Below are 15657 nucleotides of genomic sequence, written 5' to 3' on the forward strand. Positions count from 1 at the left end.
CTTTTCCCATTGACTTTCCTGGTTCTTTCATTCTAGACTAAACCACTGTGTACATCTGAATCTATTTCTAAACACTCTGCTCCATTCCAATGGTTTATTTGGCAATCCTTTGGCCAATAACTTACTGTCAAATTTATAGCATTAGTTAAATCTTGAACTCAGGTACTATAAAATCTTCTATTTTATTACTTTGTTCAAAATTGTCTTGTCAGTTCTTTTTTGAATCAGCAACTCTAGTCCTTAAAAAATTGCTATGATTTTTATTGGGATTTTGTTGAATTTCTGTTTCTTAGTCTCACTAGCCAGTGCTTTATGACATCTAATCTAAGTAAATCTATGACAACAATTTCTTTTCAACTCTTGAGGCTTTGCCCCATGGCAAACTAGTAGACATAGTTGTCTGGCAAAGCATCAGTATTTCATATATAATATGCTTCATGTATAATATATGTTATATATTATGATGTTCTTTCACTCAGCTGAGTTCTTGCTATATAATTCCAACTGTCATTACTAAGGCCCCAAATTTAGAGTGGAATGGGGATCTGCTGTTAAACTGCATGCCTGTGGTGGGCCCTGGGTTTTAACCTCCTGCTGAGTCGTAGGAACCTTTGACAACCCTTTCACATATTCACTAAATTTGTCAAATGCCTTCAAAGTGAATGGGAGCTATAGAATAGAAGTCAGAGGTTTCTATCTTCTCTTAGCCTTATACCTGAGCTTGTTTTTTTTTTTTGTTTGTTTGTTTGTTTGTTTGTTTTTTGGCACTAAGGATTGAACCCAGGGGATGCTCTACCACTGAGTTACATTGCCAGCCCTCTTTATCTTTTATTTTGAGACCAGGTCTCCCTAAGTTGCTGAGGCTGGCCTTGAACTTGTGATTCTCCTGCCTCAGCTTCCCAAGTATCTGGGGTTACGGGCATGCACCTCTATACCCAGAAGACCTGAGTGTTCTTGATGCTTTTCATCAGCTTATGGCTACCATGCAGAATATAAGAAATGGAGTCTTATTTGCATTTCAGTTGAGTTTTATTTGCATTTCAGTTCTACTCCTGTATTTTATTTACTTATAATTTTTCCATGTCACACCCATAATTCTCTTGCATTTGATCTCGGCCTATTTGTTACCAGATCTTCTATCCTGGAGGTGGTATAATCTTGTACTTTATTGTCTAGGTCAAAAATCTTAATGAGTTTTTTTTTCTTCTATGTTAAATAATAGACAATTTTTTTAAAAATGTATATGCTTCCTATGATTTCTGAATATTGTTTTCTTTCCCTGAATCTGTAGTTCTTTCATCTTACCTGTTGTATTGATTCTGTTCTCCTCCTTGTCAGGATAAGATAAATGGAAATCCAGGGTTATCACCTGTGTCCTTGCTCAAATCCCCCTTTCACATTTATAGCTGGAAGGCAGGTCCAAGTGCACAGCACCTATTCCTATCCCTAATTTGTCAGAGTTTTACATTTTCAGCCCTGTCATTAAAAGGCTGTATTTTTCCACTAAGAGTATGCAACAATGGAATACAGAACTTAAATTCCCAGCAATAATACATTTAACAGTGGCTTTTTTGTTGTTGTTGTTATTCTATTTAGTTAAACATGACAGTAGAATGTATTTTGATATATCAAATATACATGGAATATAACTTCCCATTCTGTGGTTGTACATGATCTGGAGTTACACTGGTCGTGTACTCAATATGAACACTGGAAATTATGTCCAAATCATTCTACTCTCTTCCTATTCCCATTGCCCCTCCCTTCTCATCATTCCCCTTTTCTAATCCAATGAACTTCTATTCTCCCTTCCCCACCCCTCTCTTGTATTTTGTGAGTTAGCATCTGCATATCAGAGAGAACATTCAGCCTTTGGTCTGGGGGGATTGGTTTATTTCACTTAGCATGATATTCTCCGGTTCCATCCATTTACCAGTAAATGGCATAATTTCATTTTTCTTTATGGCTGAGTAATATTCCATTGTGTTTGTACCACATTGTTTTTATTCACTCATCTGTTGAAGGGCACCTCAGTTCATTCCATAGTTTAGCTATTGTGAATTGAGTTGCTATAAACATTGACATGGCCACATCACTGTAGTATGCTGATTTTAAGTTCTTTGGGTATATGCTGAGAAGTGGGATAACTGAGTCAAATGGTGAGTTCATCAAAAGTTTTCTGAGGATTCTCCATACTATTTCCCAGAGTGATTGCACCGATTTGCAGTCTTACCAGCAATGTAAGAGTTAACACTGGCTTTCTTTACCATTTTCATGAAAGAGAAGAAGGAAATTGGGTAAGGAGTCATGAGGACATTCCAGATGGGATAGAACCATGGGAAGGTTCTAAGGTGAAGGTGTGCCTGGCACCCAGCTTTGCTAGAGCTGAAAGTAAGAAAGTAAAGTAGTAAATTGTGGTCAGAGGGGTCACAGAACTCTGATTTTTGTAATCCAAGAAAAATTGGGAACTTTTCAGGATTTTGACAGAGAAGTAAGACAATCTCACTTAATTTTAAAGGAATAACACTGGCAATTTTGGGGTGGAGATGGGCAGGTGGTTGAGAACAGAGCAAAGGAACAGAATGGGAAGCTACTAACATGATACAGGCAAGAAATGATGGTGATTCGGACTAATGTGGGAGAGTAGATGGCAAAATGAATCAGATGCCTGCCTCGGGTACCATGTGGTGCTTAGAAGCAATATATTTTTAGGTACATGTAGTAAGATGGACAGATCTTTAAAAGATTGCACTTAGTGACTAGCAGGGATACACAAGGCAGACTGTAGTCTTATGTTAAATCTAAGGTATGCTCAAGACTAGCTCCAGATTTTGTAAGTCACTAAAAAAAAAAAAAAAATGCTGTTGGTTATGTTGTGGCAATCCATCTATTGTAAGGTGCTTTCCAATTTTAGGGGTGTTAAAATGAGAAGGCTATGCCTTAGAATCATGGAAATAGTGTACCACATAATGTCATTAAGATAAATTAAAATACATGTGCAAAATTTCACATTTTGCCACTTTCAAATAAAACATACTAGTCAAATATATAGTTTCTTTTGGGGGGAACAAAAAGGGAGTGTGAGCAGGCTATGGATAGAGAAAAAAGACATGTAAACACACATATATTCATGCATATATCAATACTTACAAAGCAAAAGGGAAGCCTTGAACAGGGAAAAATTCACATAAACCCTGAGCTAATGCAAAACACATTATATGAGTAATATATGCAACTCTGCCATTTGTATAAAAGTATAGCAATACAATTATGTACAGTACCTACTACTTGATAATGATTATACATGACCTCAATAAAATAGGAATTGATGGTTTAAAAAAAAAACCCTGAGCTATATGTATGAACCTTAGACTTATTTTCCTTAAGTATATTTTATGTTCCTAAGATTCTTTTGACCTACACAAATTAAATGTCATTTACTTTGCACTACATGATATTGGTGACAGTTCTGCCTGCATGCTACAGCTTCTGTCCTGCTAGAAGAAAACAAAATTTTTTTGCCTATTCAGTTCTTGGCAGTCGGGCCACCATTGCTGTCACTCCCAGTAGGTAGGTGGTGCTGGAAAGGATCCTGTGGTTCCTCACCAATTATAAATATAGTTGCTGCTCCATATCTACAGGTGATTAGTTCCAGGACCCCAACAGACAACAAGATCCTTGGATGTTCAAGTCCCTTATTTAAAATGGCATGCTATTTGCTTATAACCAGTGCACATCCTCTTGAATACTTTAGATCAACTTTAGACTATTTATAATATATAATCCAATATAAGCACTGTGTAAGTAAATGGCTATTATACTGTATTGTTTAGGAAATAATAACAAGAAGAAAGTCTGTGTGTGTTCAGGAAATTGTTGCTGTGTTGGTTTTGGGGGGGATTGTTTTCTTTTCATTGTTGCTGTTGTTGTTTTCAGTGTTTTCTACTTGTGATTGCTTGATCTGCAGAATCTGAAAACGAAGAACTTGTGGATAGAGAGAGCAGACCTATAATACATCCTAAGTTGAAGAGACAAGCAAGAGAAAATTGAGTCAGAAAAATTGAGTCAGAAGAGACTGAGGAAAACATGTTTCTTGAGTTTTTTCCTCAAAATAGCCTGAATAAAGAAAGGGGGGGGTCTTCCCATCATTGATTTAAAGAAAAGGATTTCTCCATCCATCTTTGAGCAAATTGGAGTTATGAGCATAGTTTTCATATCCAAGTTAATTGAGGGTTGATCCCCCTTGATCCCAACAAACATACCTTTTGTGTCTTTCAGAAAGTGAAACCTTTATTTGTGCAGTCTAAATTAAACTTAGAAGAAACCGCATCTTCTTCAAGTGATTATCATTTGACTTTGGTAGGAAGTTTGTTTTTCCCTATTAAATATCCATTCAGTTAATATAATTGAATGTCACTAATGAAATTTTTGGTCTACTTACAGATAGAAAAAAAGTACCCAGAAACAGTTAGTGATCAGCTCTCCTTGCATCAATCACCCAGAGGTAAGAATCTTGGGGGTCTGGTGGTGGCTTAGTGGTAAAGTGCTTGTCTGGCATGCTTGAGACCCTGGGTTCAATCCCCAGCACCTTCTAAAGAGAATAAGAAGGAGATAAAAATCTTTATTGTTAGAAAGAGGTTCACACACAATATGAGTAGTCTTGATTAACTTTTTTTTATCCTAAGGTATTTGGTATTCTGGGTGACTCTTTTCAGCCAATTTATAAAAGTAATGTATAGATAAGATGAATAAAGATATATTAATATGTGTATTCCTGAAATCTGACCACTGCTAATTGAAAATGAACTTAATCTATTTCAAAATCAGAAACTGTCTCAGCTGGAATCCTGTTTCTTGTTTATTAAACTTCCAACAAACATGAAGCTCTTCTTAATGTCCTGTTTTTCCAGGGCTTCATTGGACTTTTTAAAAACTGGAAGGTGTTTTTGTTTGTTTGTTTGTCTACATGTATCTGTAAGACTTTTCTCTAAATTGAAAAACCAAATAGGAAACATACTTAACTACATCTTCCTTCAATCATCTGTTCTCTGAGGACTCCAGCTGAGGGCATCCAGGGGCAAGGCAAATATGTGAATTTAAAGAAATTCACTGCTGAAAGCATATTCATTAGTAGGCTGTAATAAGCAAGTTGAAATTACAAAGTATAACACTGTTAGTTTAAATTATTGATCATGACCTAAGAGTGTCAGTAATTTGTTTTTCATATCCAGAAAGATTTAAAAGTAGAGTTTGTTGATGAGTCTTTATGCAAGGGGGGAGTGTGTGATGAGTTTAAATACTAGACCCCTGAGGGTCAAATCCTCTACTTTTTGAAAACTTCAGCAGAGATATGAAGAATCTCTCCTTTTCCTGGGCCTCTATCCAATGGAGAAGGTTTTCCATGGTACTTATATGTATGAGTGACAGGCACCTACCATGCTTAAAAGGACTCTTTCAACAATCAGTGCTGGCTACCTCTTGAGCTGATACTTATATTACCATTAATGCTGAGTTTGGATTCCATAGGACGAATCTGCTAGCTTAGGGAGCAGCGAGTTTTAAAGATTTAAGTTTTAAGTATCTAATTATATCTGTTGAGTTTGTTGGAAATTATAACGCATATGGTAAGTTATTTCTAAAACATTTTAATATACTGATGATTTATCATAAAAATGTGGATTGGTAATCTGTAGTTGACCTGAAATTTTAATAGGAAGTTTAGTTAACTATAGCATTTAATTCCCTCAAATATTTATCTGAGGATTTTTTTCATCCAAAATTGACTTTCTCCAACCCAAAAACCGTTTTGTAGAGGAGCCAGATGCAGTGACACAGGCCTGTAATCCCAGCTATTAAGGAGGCTGAGGCAGGAGGATCCCAAGTTCACACCCAGCACAGGCAATTTATTAAGACACTACCCCCAGATCCAAATTAAAATGGCTGGGATATAGCTCAGTGGTAGAGCATACCTGGGTTTAATCTTCAGTATCACCAAAAAGAAAAAAAAAATCAAGAGTCCAAAAGTCCATCTCAGGTATCACAAATCGTGGGCACCTGTTATACAAAAGATCACTAACTGAAATAAACACCTCCACTCCTTTTCCTCATCCCTGAACATGCAAAATGCAGTTAAGAATTAAAAGAATTACCTCCACTCTCTTTGCTGAAAATTCTCCCAAGATTCATTAGTTCTTTTCTTTGCCTTGCTGATAAAATTAAATATAAATGCCCTTTTATGACCCAGAATGCAGTACTATATCACAAAGCTCATGATTTGGAATATTAATCTGCATTGCAGAGGAGATGTGTGAAAATTTTACACCAAATGCCTCTGGACAGAACCCTGCAGTTTCTTCCTGTTAAATTTCTGATACAAAAAGAAAAGGAACCCTAAAAAGAAAAAATATATATATCTGATACAACTTCGATGTATCATGTTCTTCCCTCTGACGATAGTGCTGGAAAATAATCTAGTTAACAAAGTTTCTGGTGAACTGGTTCCAGTTACTCCATAATTTATTAGAAATGAATTTTCTATTTTTATTGAACAAAAACAAACAAATGGAAAAGCAGGACAAAAAATTAATTACTAATTTACTAATCTGAGGAGTAAATGAATTTTCTTGTTAGAAAACTCTTTAATGGCTTGTAGAAGGTATTTATGATTGACTTTCAAAGGGTCAGATTGACCATCAAACATGTCATTCCCCACCCCTAGCTACTTGGGAATGTTGAGAACCCCTTTCAGGCCCCTAGTAAATAATCTAATACACTATCAGTGTTTTCAAGCATTAATTTGTGAATACATATTAAAGAGGTGTTAGCTACATGGTTAATATGTGTCTGATAAGTAAATGTTTATTATTTTCTATAACATGAAGGGAGGGATATTGTGATGTAGCTGGTAATAGATCCCAAACCAAGCTCTTTCAAATCACTGTTGTTTTTTGTTCCATTTTTTAAAATATGCAGATAGAATATTAATATTTATAGTCTCTTACTCAAAATTATTCTCTCTGACAGGATCCTCAACATCACATCAAAGATTTAAGTTCTTAGGTTATACTTTCACACCACAGAATACTTTTATTTATTTATTTTTTAAATGTGTATATAGCTACCAGGTGTGGTAGCACGTGCCTGTGGTCCCAGCTACTTTTGGGAGATTGAGACAGGAGGATTACTTGAGCTTGCAAGTTCAAGACCATCCTGGGCAAATAGTAAGAACCCCATCTCAAAAGAAATACACACACACACAAAAAAAAAAAAAAAAAAAAACCAATAAAACAAATATAGCTATTGTTTAGCAGACATAGGTAATCTTCTAAATGGCTTTCAGGTTTTAACTGTGACTCTCAACATGATGCTCTCGAGTCTCTTGTTTTCCCCAATTTTACAAATGAGAGAATTTATTTCAGCAGGGTTTAATAAACTGCCAGGGTTATACCACCAGTAGGGAGCAGGAAGATTCAAACTCAACAAAGTGGCCAAAGGGCCACTCTGCCCGTCACCACTTGATTATACTGACTTGCCCCAAGACTTATGCATGGCCACGTATGTCCCATTTCACTAACAATGGGGAGACACATGAGACAAGAACGTGGGCTTGGGAAGCTGACGGACGTTGGTTCAGATCTCAGTTCATCACTCACTCACTGGGGATGTCACCAGTTCCCTCTGCTGTGTAAGATGTAGATGGCAACCCCATCCTGGAGGTTTAGTAGAAGAATTAATAAGGGCTGGTAGTTAGCTCAGTGGTAGAGCACTTGCCTTGCATGCATAAAACCCTGGGTTTGAGCCCAGCACTCTAAAAAAGAAAAAAAAAAAAAAAGTACTAAATGAGATAATGTGTGATGTACCTAGCTAATCATGCTATTTTTCCTCCTGAGCTGTTCATAAATATAATACCAAACCTACATTTTAACTCACCTTGTGAGAGCAATAATGCCCAGGCAGGCTAGTGAATTAAAATAACTTATCTTTTCTTTGCTTCTTTAATAACAAATTTTCTACCAGGCATTAAGTATAACTAAAATCTAACATTAGTATTAAAACATACAGTATTTGAGAGAAGTGACTTAAAATATAAAATACAATTTGAAACAATGTTGTATTGGGTGTGTCCTGCCCAAGCAGGTTGAAAACAATTTTTGGTTATGTTGCAAGTCCTAGAAATTCTAAAGGGAGCAACAGAGAGTCCTTGTGCCACACAGGAAGCTTTAAGAAATGAATAAATTCTGGTTCATACAAGGAAATAAAAATAAGACACAATACTATCTGCAAAATTTCAAAGCAGATTTTTATGCAGTAGTAATTATCCCAAGAGAGTGCAAGTAAGATTATTAATTTGTTTGCTGCTTACCTGTGATAAAATTTGGGATCTGAGCTGCCCATTGTGCACTGGGCATTGTCGAAGATTCTGTGTACTCAAGAAGACCTTTCTCACAGTCCAGTAATTAGGTGCTATTGACATTGTAATCTTTGGAAATGTTCTTAATGAGCTCAAAAGACATGAATCTCATAGATAAAACCTCAAAGTAACAGTGGCTCTTTAAGTGGCTTGTCAGGAATAAAAGGCTCAAACATCAGTATCTGAAACACAGGAGAAACCCAAATTTAAACCTAGATTACATTGTGTAGTTCATTTTCTGGAACTTCTAGGAAAGAAATATCCAGGAGTGATTTGAAAGGCTTGTGAATAATGGAATGATCACAGTGCATTTGCTATAATTGAAGGAACTTTCTTTTCACCCTCTGGAACTTTAGACCTGAAATGTATTTTATATAAATCTAATTTTTACCAATTTATAAAGATAAATGTTTATTCAAAGTGGAGTTCAGAGTTCAGTGGCCCCTGTTGCTGTTTTGAATAACAAAAATAACCTTAAAAAGCATATAAGGAATTGGGATTTACATAAACAATAAAAAGAAATCTCAGGCATTAATAAAAATAAAATCCAACAAGTTAGCATTATTTTATATATTGTTTCTAGATCATCAGCTATGATTAATATAATTTGGAGGGTTTTCAAATTCATATAAAAATGCATACCTTATATTACCATATGTATAAATAGCACATAACATCTTTTAGCATATAATTGATAGAAGGAATTAAACAATGAATTATGGGCTAAGTTCCAAAATTAACCTGATTTATCACATACGGTATATTCATAGAAGCCTGTAAATATTAATGATGTCTCTGCCACCAACTTTCCTATTACTTCCTTTGTTGTCACCAAGTAGCTTTTATTCAGATGTCATATTTCTAGCTTATATGTGCCAACTTGTCTTGGAGATTTGAGCTGACTCTCTACCTTTCCTTGGGAATTTTCCTTGCTTTTTGTACATTTATTATGAGATACTTTCTACTTGAGGCATACAGTTCAGTGTATTAGATAATAAAGCCTAGAAGATCCCGTAGCTTGTCTCTTAATTTGTCATTCCAAATGCAGGGAATTCAATGACATAGAAAAGGGTCAGGATAGCCAATTGGATTAAAGAAGTAATGATAAAAGTAAGAAACTCTCTAACTAAAGCTCTGTCCATAGGTCAGATAGGAGATTGAAAAATGTGATAAATGCAAAGAAAAGATAATTCATGCTTTGAAAATACTGTGCTAATCTTTGAAATAAATAGGTCAGTAATGACTTTGAATTTGCAAGCTTGTAAACATTTAGTAAAAAAAAATAATACATATTAAAAACTTATTTTATTAATCTGATAGAATTTTTGTATTAATTCAGTCTAGTGATACTTTTAAGTATATATAGCCAGTGTTTCATTTAATAAATACCACTAAACACAGTTATTATTCCAAAACCTGATTTCTGGTTAGTTCAATTCTGGGATTGGATACCAGCAGCCTCTCTGGATCCTGTGACCAATGACTTCATCCCAAATCTCAGCTGCCTGGTTGCAGCCTAATATTGTGGTTATGCAAGAAGAATTATAAACTGAATAAGCCTTTATGGTGTAACAAAATATTGATGACAGGTTTAATTAGGGCAGAGACAAGTAGGTGTTAATTGTTTAAGAATGGTTTGGTTATAGAAATGGCAAAATGTTACAGGATATTATTGTATATGGATTTATGTGAATCCACAAACTTCTCAGCATTAACTGAGTTTGTATATGAAATATGCCATGTTAATGTTTCTTTCAACTGCAGGAACCCCAAGTTTGAATTTTGCAGGAGTAGACTGAGATCAGAAAAGTGGGTATTGTGCCAGGTGCTGTGGTGCAAACCTGTAATCCTGGCAGCTGGGGAGACTGACGCAAGAGGATTGCAAGTTCTAGGTCAGCCTCTGCAATTTAGTGAGACCCTCTACCAAAACAAAATTAAAGAAACGATCAGGGCTGGGATTGTGGCTCAGTGGTAGAGTGCTTACCTAGCACTGGTGGGACCTGGCTTTAATCCTCAGCACCACATAAAAATAAAGACATTGTGTTGTGTCCATCTACACCTCAAAAATAAATATTAAAAAAAAGAAATGATCTCATGTGGAAAAGTATGTCATCAGAAGAAGTATTTTCACAATTAAATTCTGTGTAAATGTAAGCTAGAGGGGGACCAAGAAAAGATGAAGTCATTATATTGTTTATGTTTTCAGAACAGTAAGGATACAACTGAAGAAAGGCTTTATTTTTCATAAGCAGATAAAGTAGAAACATTTTGTTTTTATTATGAAATATTTCAAATATTCAAAAAATACCACCTGGTTCTATTAGAATTTATTATCCTTACCCAGTGCTAACTACTTCTTTGATTTGAGAATGTCAATGTTGCATGTTTTACATTGTTATACATACACACCCGCACACTCATAGACAGCATATAACATCCTTTGTCATGTTTTCTTGTGTTATACGAATGATAGTGAAATGCATGTATTCTTGAATTTTTCCTATAAATGCTGTTTTTGAAATTCAGTTACAGTATTTTGCTGTGTGTAGCTTGAGTTCATTTCTTTTATCTGCCATATAGTAAATTCTGATGTCTGAATGTGCTACAGGCTGAGAATTCTTAATCCAAAAATCTAAAATCTGAAATGTTTTAAAATTCAAAACTTTTTGAGTGCCAGCATGATACTAACAGTGAAAATTCCATGCTATAAATTGTATTTATGCATAATATTGTTAGAAAATCTTATATAAAATAATCTCCAGGCTATATGTATAAGGTATGTACAAGCATAAATGATTATTGTAAATTTTTTTTGTATTTTGAGCTGCTGGGGACTGAAACCAGGGCCTTGCACGTGCTAGGCAAGAGCTCTACCCCTGAACTACAACCAGTCTGAAGTCTAAATGAATTGTGTGTTTAGACTTGAGTAATATCCCCAAGATATCTCATTTATGTATATGCAAATATTCCAAAATCCAAAAGAATCTGAAATTCAAATACCTGTGGCTCCAAGCATTTCAGATGAGAGATATTCAATATGTCCAACATGGTATTGATTCTTCTGTTGATGGGTATTCAGAAGATTTTCAATTTGTTGAGTCATAAATACAGTTTCCATAAACATCCTTGATGTATCTCAGTGATACTTATCAGTGATTCATTAGAGTCAGTCCCTGAATATGGAATTGCTGAGTTCCAATAACTTTATTAGATATTGTTAAATTGTGCACTAACTTACATATCTCAGTGGTTTATGAATTTGTATTGTTCAATATTCCTACTAACACTTGGAGTTGCCATACTTTTTAATTTTTGCCAATATATGATAGGTATGAAATTGTATTTAATCTCTTTAATTTCAATTTTCTTGATAATAATGAGAAGAATTATAGGTGTTTATTGACGATTTTTGTTTCCTTTTCTATGAATTGATTGTTATTTATATGTATAAACTACTGAGGAATAAATCTAATAAAAGATATGCAATACCTGTATGAAGATGTTATAAAACATTATTTTCCATTATTGGGTAGTTCATTTACTTATGAATTTGCAGAAGACTTTATGAATTCTTAATACTAACCCTTCATCAGCTGTATATTGCACAAATATGTTCTTCCTGTTTGTGATGTGACTTTTACCTGAGCTTTTAATCTCCTTTGTTGAACCAAAGTTTTTAAAACCAAAGTTTTTATGGAGTAATATTTTCCCAATCTTTTTAATTTATAAAAATGTTCTTTTATTAACCTTTTTAAAGAAAAGCTTTCCTACTCTCAGTTTATAAAGGTAATCTCATGCCACCCGCTAAAAAATTACCACTCTGATTTTTACACATAAGCTTTTTAAAGTACCAGAATTAATTTATGTGTATGGTGTGAGTTTGGATTTTAATTTTCTGTTCCAATGTAATAGCTGATTGTCCATTGCCATTTCTTCTTCCTCTCCCTTTTTTAGAACTATCTCTGATATTTTATGGCATGGAATTTTCATTGGTGGTATCACGTTGGCACTCAAAAAGTTTTGGATTTTGGAACATTTCAGATTTCAGATTTTGGGATTAGGGATTCTCAACCTGTAGCACATTCAGACATCAGAATTTGCTGTACAACAGGTAAATAAATGAACTCAAGCTATATACTGTAATTGAATTTCAAAAACAGCATTTGTAGGAAAAAATCAAGGATACATATCTTCCACTATCATTCATATAGTACACAAAAATATGAATATATATTATATATTTTCTGGTAAGATAGTTTCTAAACTGTCACCATCGATTTTGATGTTCCTTGTAGATTTGTCATAGTTATTCTTTATCAAGTCAATAACATTATCTCCTATATGCAGGGACTAAGAATTTTTATAATGAATTGATAGCCAATTTTTATCTGGTGACTTAGTTAGTAGGTCTACCTATTGAGCTGATCATTTTGATCTCTCCTCTTTCACCTGTTAATGTTGAAATATATTAAAATTTTGTTGAATCACAGTTATACTTTTTCATTGTTTGAATATATGAGTAACTTTGATTCTCTAATATTTTATCTGGGATTTTTCTTCTGAAATGGGTCTATATTTTTCCCTAATTTAACTTTATCTAACTTGGATATAAAAGTTATATTAGGCACAGAGAAATAATTGGCTGGTCTATCTTTTCTTTCAAACTACAAAAGTTTTTAAAAAAATAACTCTCATCTTTCCTTTGATGGTATGAAAATTTTGTCAGTAAACAGGGCCTGGTATCCCTCGTGGAGATGAAAGAAATTTTTGAACTACAATTTAGTTTCTTTAATAGCTGTTGGTTCTCTGTTTTTTATTAAAGTCAATGACAGCACAATTTTTTCTAGATAATCCATTTTATCTAGGTTTTCAAATACATTGAACTGAACTTGTTCAGTATTTTACAATCTCTATAATTATGTCCCCTTTTCTCTCCCTGATGTTGTTTTATATATTTTATGTATGTTTGCTCTAAATCCTGCTAAAGATAACTCTTAGTCTTTAGAGTACTAATTTTATGTTGGTTCACTCCACTATTTGGGGGTCATCTGATTTAATTTGTGTGTTATCTCTACTATTAGTTCCTTCAATTTTTAAAATTTCTTCCGTACATTTTTCTCTAGCTTACTCATTTCATTTTTACTATATTTTTAATAAGTGCATCTATGGCTCTACAAATGTTAAGTTATATCCCACAAATTTTAACATATAGTATTTTGTTACTTGGCTCTAAATATTTTATTCCATCATGATTACCTTTTTAACATGTGAGATTCTTTAAAGTTGTTTTTGGGATCACTTTACCTTTAAGGAATAACTTCCAATTTTGTTGTCTTTAAGTTAGAAATGTGGTCTGTAAGACGTTGATCCTTGGAAATTTCTACAGACTTCCTTTGTAAAGCACTGTGTTGTTAGTATTCCATATGAACTTGAAAATAATTTGCTTTCTATTTTTTAAATACAGAATTCTGTTCCCTTGATTTAGGTCATCTTGTCAATTTAGTAGTTCAAATAGCTTTTAACTTCTAATTATTGTGTACTAATCTCTTATTTTCCTGAAGGAGGAATACAAAAATATCTCAGTATGACTGAGGATTTCATCAGCTTCTCTAATTATAACATTTTTATGTTATACATATATTTTAAGAGTCTATTAAATGTACCATAATTTATTATGTTTTCTTTTTTTGTGGATTGTTGTATGCAGGGTTTCTTTTAACTCTAATAATTCTTTGATTTCTTAAATTGTATGCCTTATATAAATAAATGTCAAATATAATAGCTTTCTTATTAATATTTGCATTGCACCTTTTTTTTCAATATCTTTATGATCCTTCATGTTACAGTTTCTATTTTTAGCAGCTTCCACTTGAATATTTTTCTTTTCAGTCCCCTCTGATATCTACTTTTTGCATAGATAAATTTATTGTTTATAATAATTGTGATTATTGATATATTTGTACTTATTTCTCTCATTTTACCTTTGTATTTTCTGATACTTTGCTTTTACTTCCTATTATATTCTACAATGCTTTGCTTCAAATTGATAACATTTTCTTCTCTTCCCCTACCACTGATTTGAAAAATACAAGTTGTATTTCTTTTTTTTTTAGTGTAGAATATGTGTGTGTGTGTGTGTGTGTGTGTGTGTGTGTATACACACATATAGACAAAACATATATATGCATATATATGTTTACAGTGTCATTACTTCAATAATCTGTTTGGTTGGTGAGGGCCTAAAATAAGTTTTGTTGGTCTTAATTTTTTACATCACTCTTAATGGCAAGTTTAGCAAGGTATGAAACTCTAAGTTGGCAGTTAATTTTTCCTTCATATTTTGTTATTGTATCATCACTTTTGTGCCTCTACTTAGGGCTATGATATAAATCTGGTAGCAATTTGTTAATCATTTTCAGGTACTTCATGTTTTCTTTATGTTAGTATTTAAGGTTTACTCTTTATTTATGGTGATGTGAAGTCTTACTACAATATATTTAGTGGTATGTTTATCCTTACCAGTATTCAGAGTACAATTTGGATTTGATGATTCACGTTTTTCTTTACTTCTAGAAATGTCAAAGCTATTAGCTTTTCAAATATCGCTTGTACAACATTCCCTAAATACATTATTTTCTTTTAAAGTACCTCTCAATTTATTCTCTATGTTTCTAATCTACATTTTCCAATTTTTGTGTCTATTTATCTATTGTGTATATGGGTGAATTGTTCAATACTACCTTTCTTTTCTTTGTTGTTTTGTTTGTATGTTTGTATGGGTGCTAGGGTTTGAACCCAGGGGTGCTTAACCACTGAGCTACATCCCCATTAGTTTTTATTTTTTTATTTTGAGACATGGTTTTACTAAGTTGCCGAGGCTGGTCTTAATCTTGCTTCTGCCTCTGCCTCATGTGTTGCTGGGATTGCAGGTGTATACCACCATGCTTAGCTACCTCTCAATTTTCTAATTCTTGCTTCAGCTATACCAGTTTATCCCATATTTTAGTGTTTTGTTGTAGTGGCTTTTTTATTTCCAAGATATTTAATTTTGTTGTTTTTCATAGTCACTTGTTCTTATTTTATTGTGGCCTGTTTTGTTACATTAATTTTTTTCTTTTTAATGACTGTCATTTATCTCTTTGAGTATACTAAACACAAGTTTCAAAATCTCTGTCAGACTATTTCATCAAGTTAAGTTTATGTGAAGTGAATTCATGTTTTGATAACCTATCTTGCTGTTGGCTTTT

The 15657-nt window shown here is 33.6% G+C and overlaps 1 protein-coding gene across 1 annotated transcript in view; it reads left to right on the forward strand.

Moving 5' to 3' along the window:
• The window catches only part of C13H10orf67 (chromosome 13 C10orf67 homolog), a 112567-nt gene that overhangs the window by 85575 nt on the left and 11335 nt on the right, over positions 1 to 15657 (forward strand). The window contains exons 13-14 of the mRNA XM_076872891.1: positions 4279 to 4359; positions 4444 to 4504. Of these exons, the coding sequence (XP_076729006.1) occupies positions 4279 to 4359; positions 4444 to 4504 (142 nt within the window). The remainder of the gene's footprint in view (positions 1 to 4278; positions 4360 to 4443; positions 4505 to 15657) is intronic.

The sequence above is a fragment of the Callospermophilus lateralis genome, chromosome 13, assembly GCF_048772815.1.
Source record: "Callospermophilus lateralis isolate mCalLat2 chromosome 13, mCalLat2.hap1, whole genome shotgun sequence".
NCBI classification, from domain to species: domain Eukaryota; kingdom Metazoa; phylum Chordata; class Mammalia; order Rodentia; family Sciuridae; genus Callospermophilus; species Callospermophilus lateralis.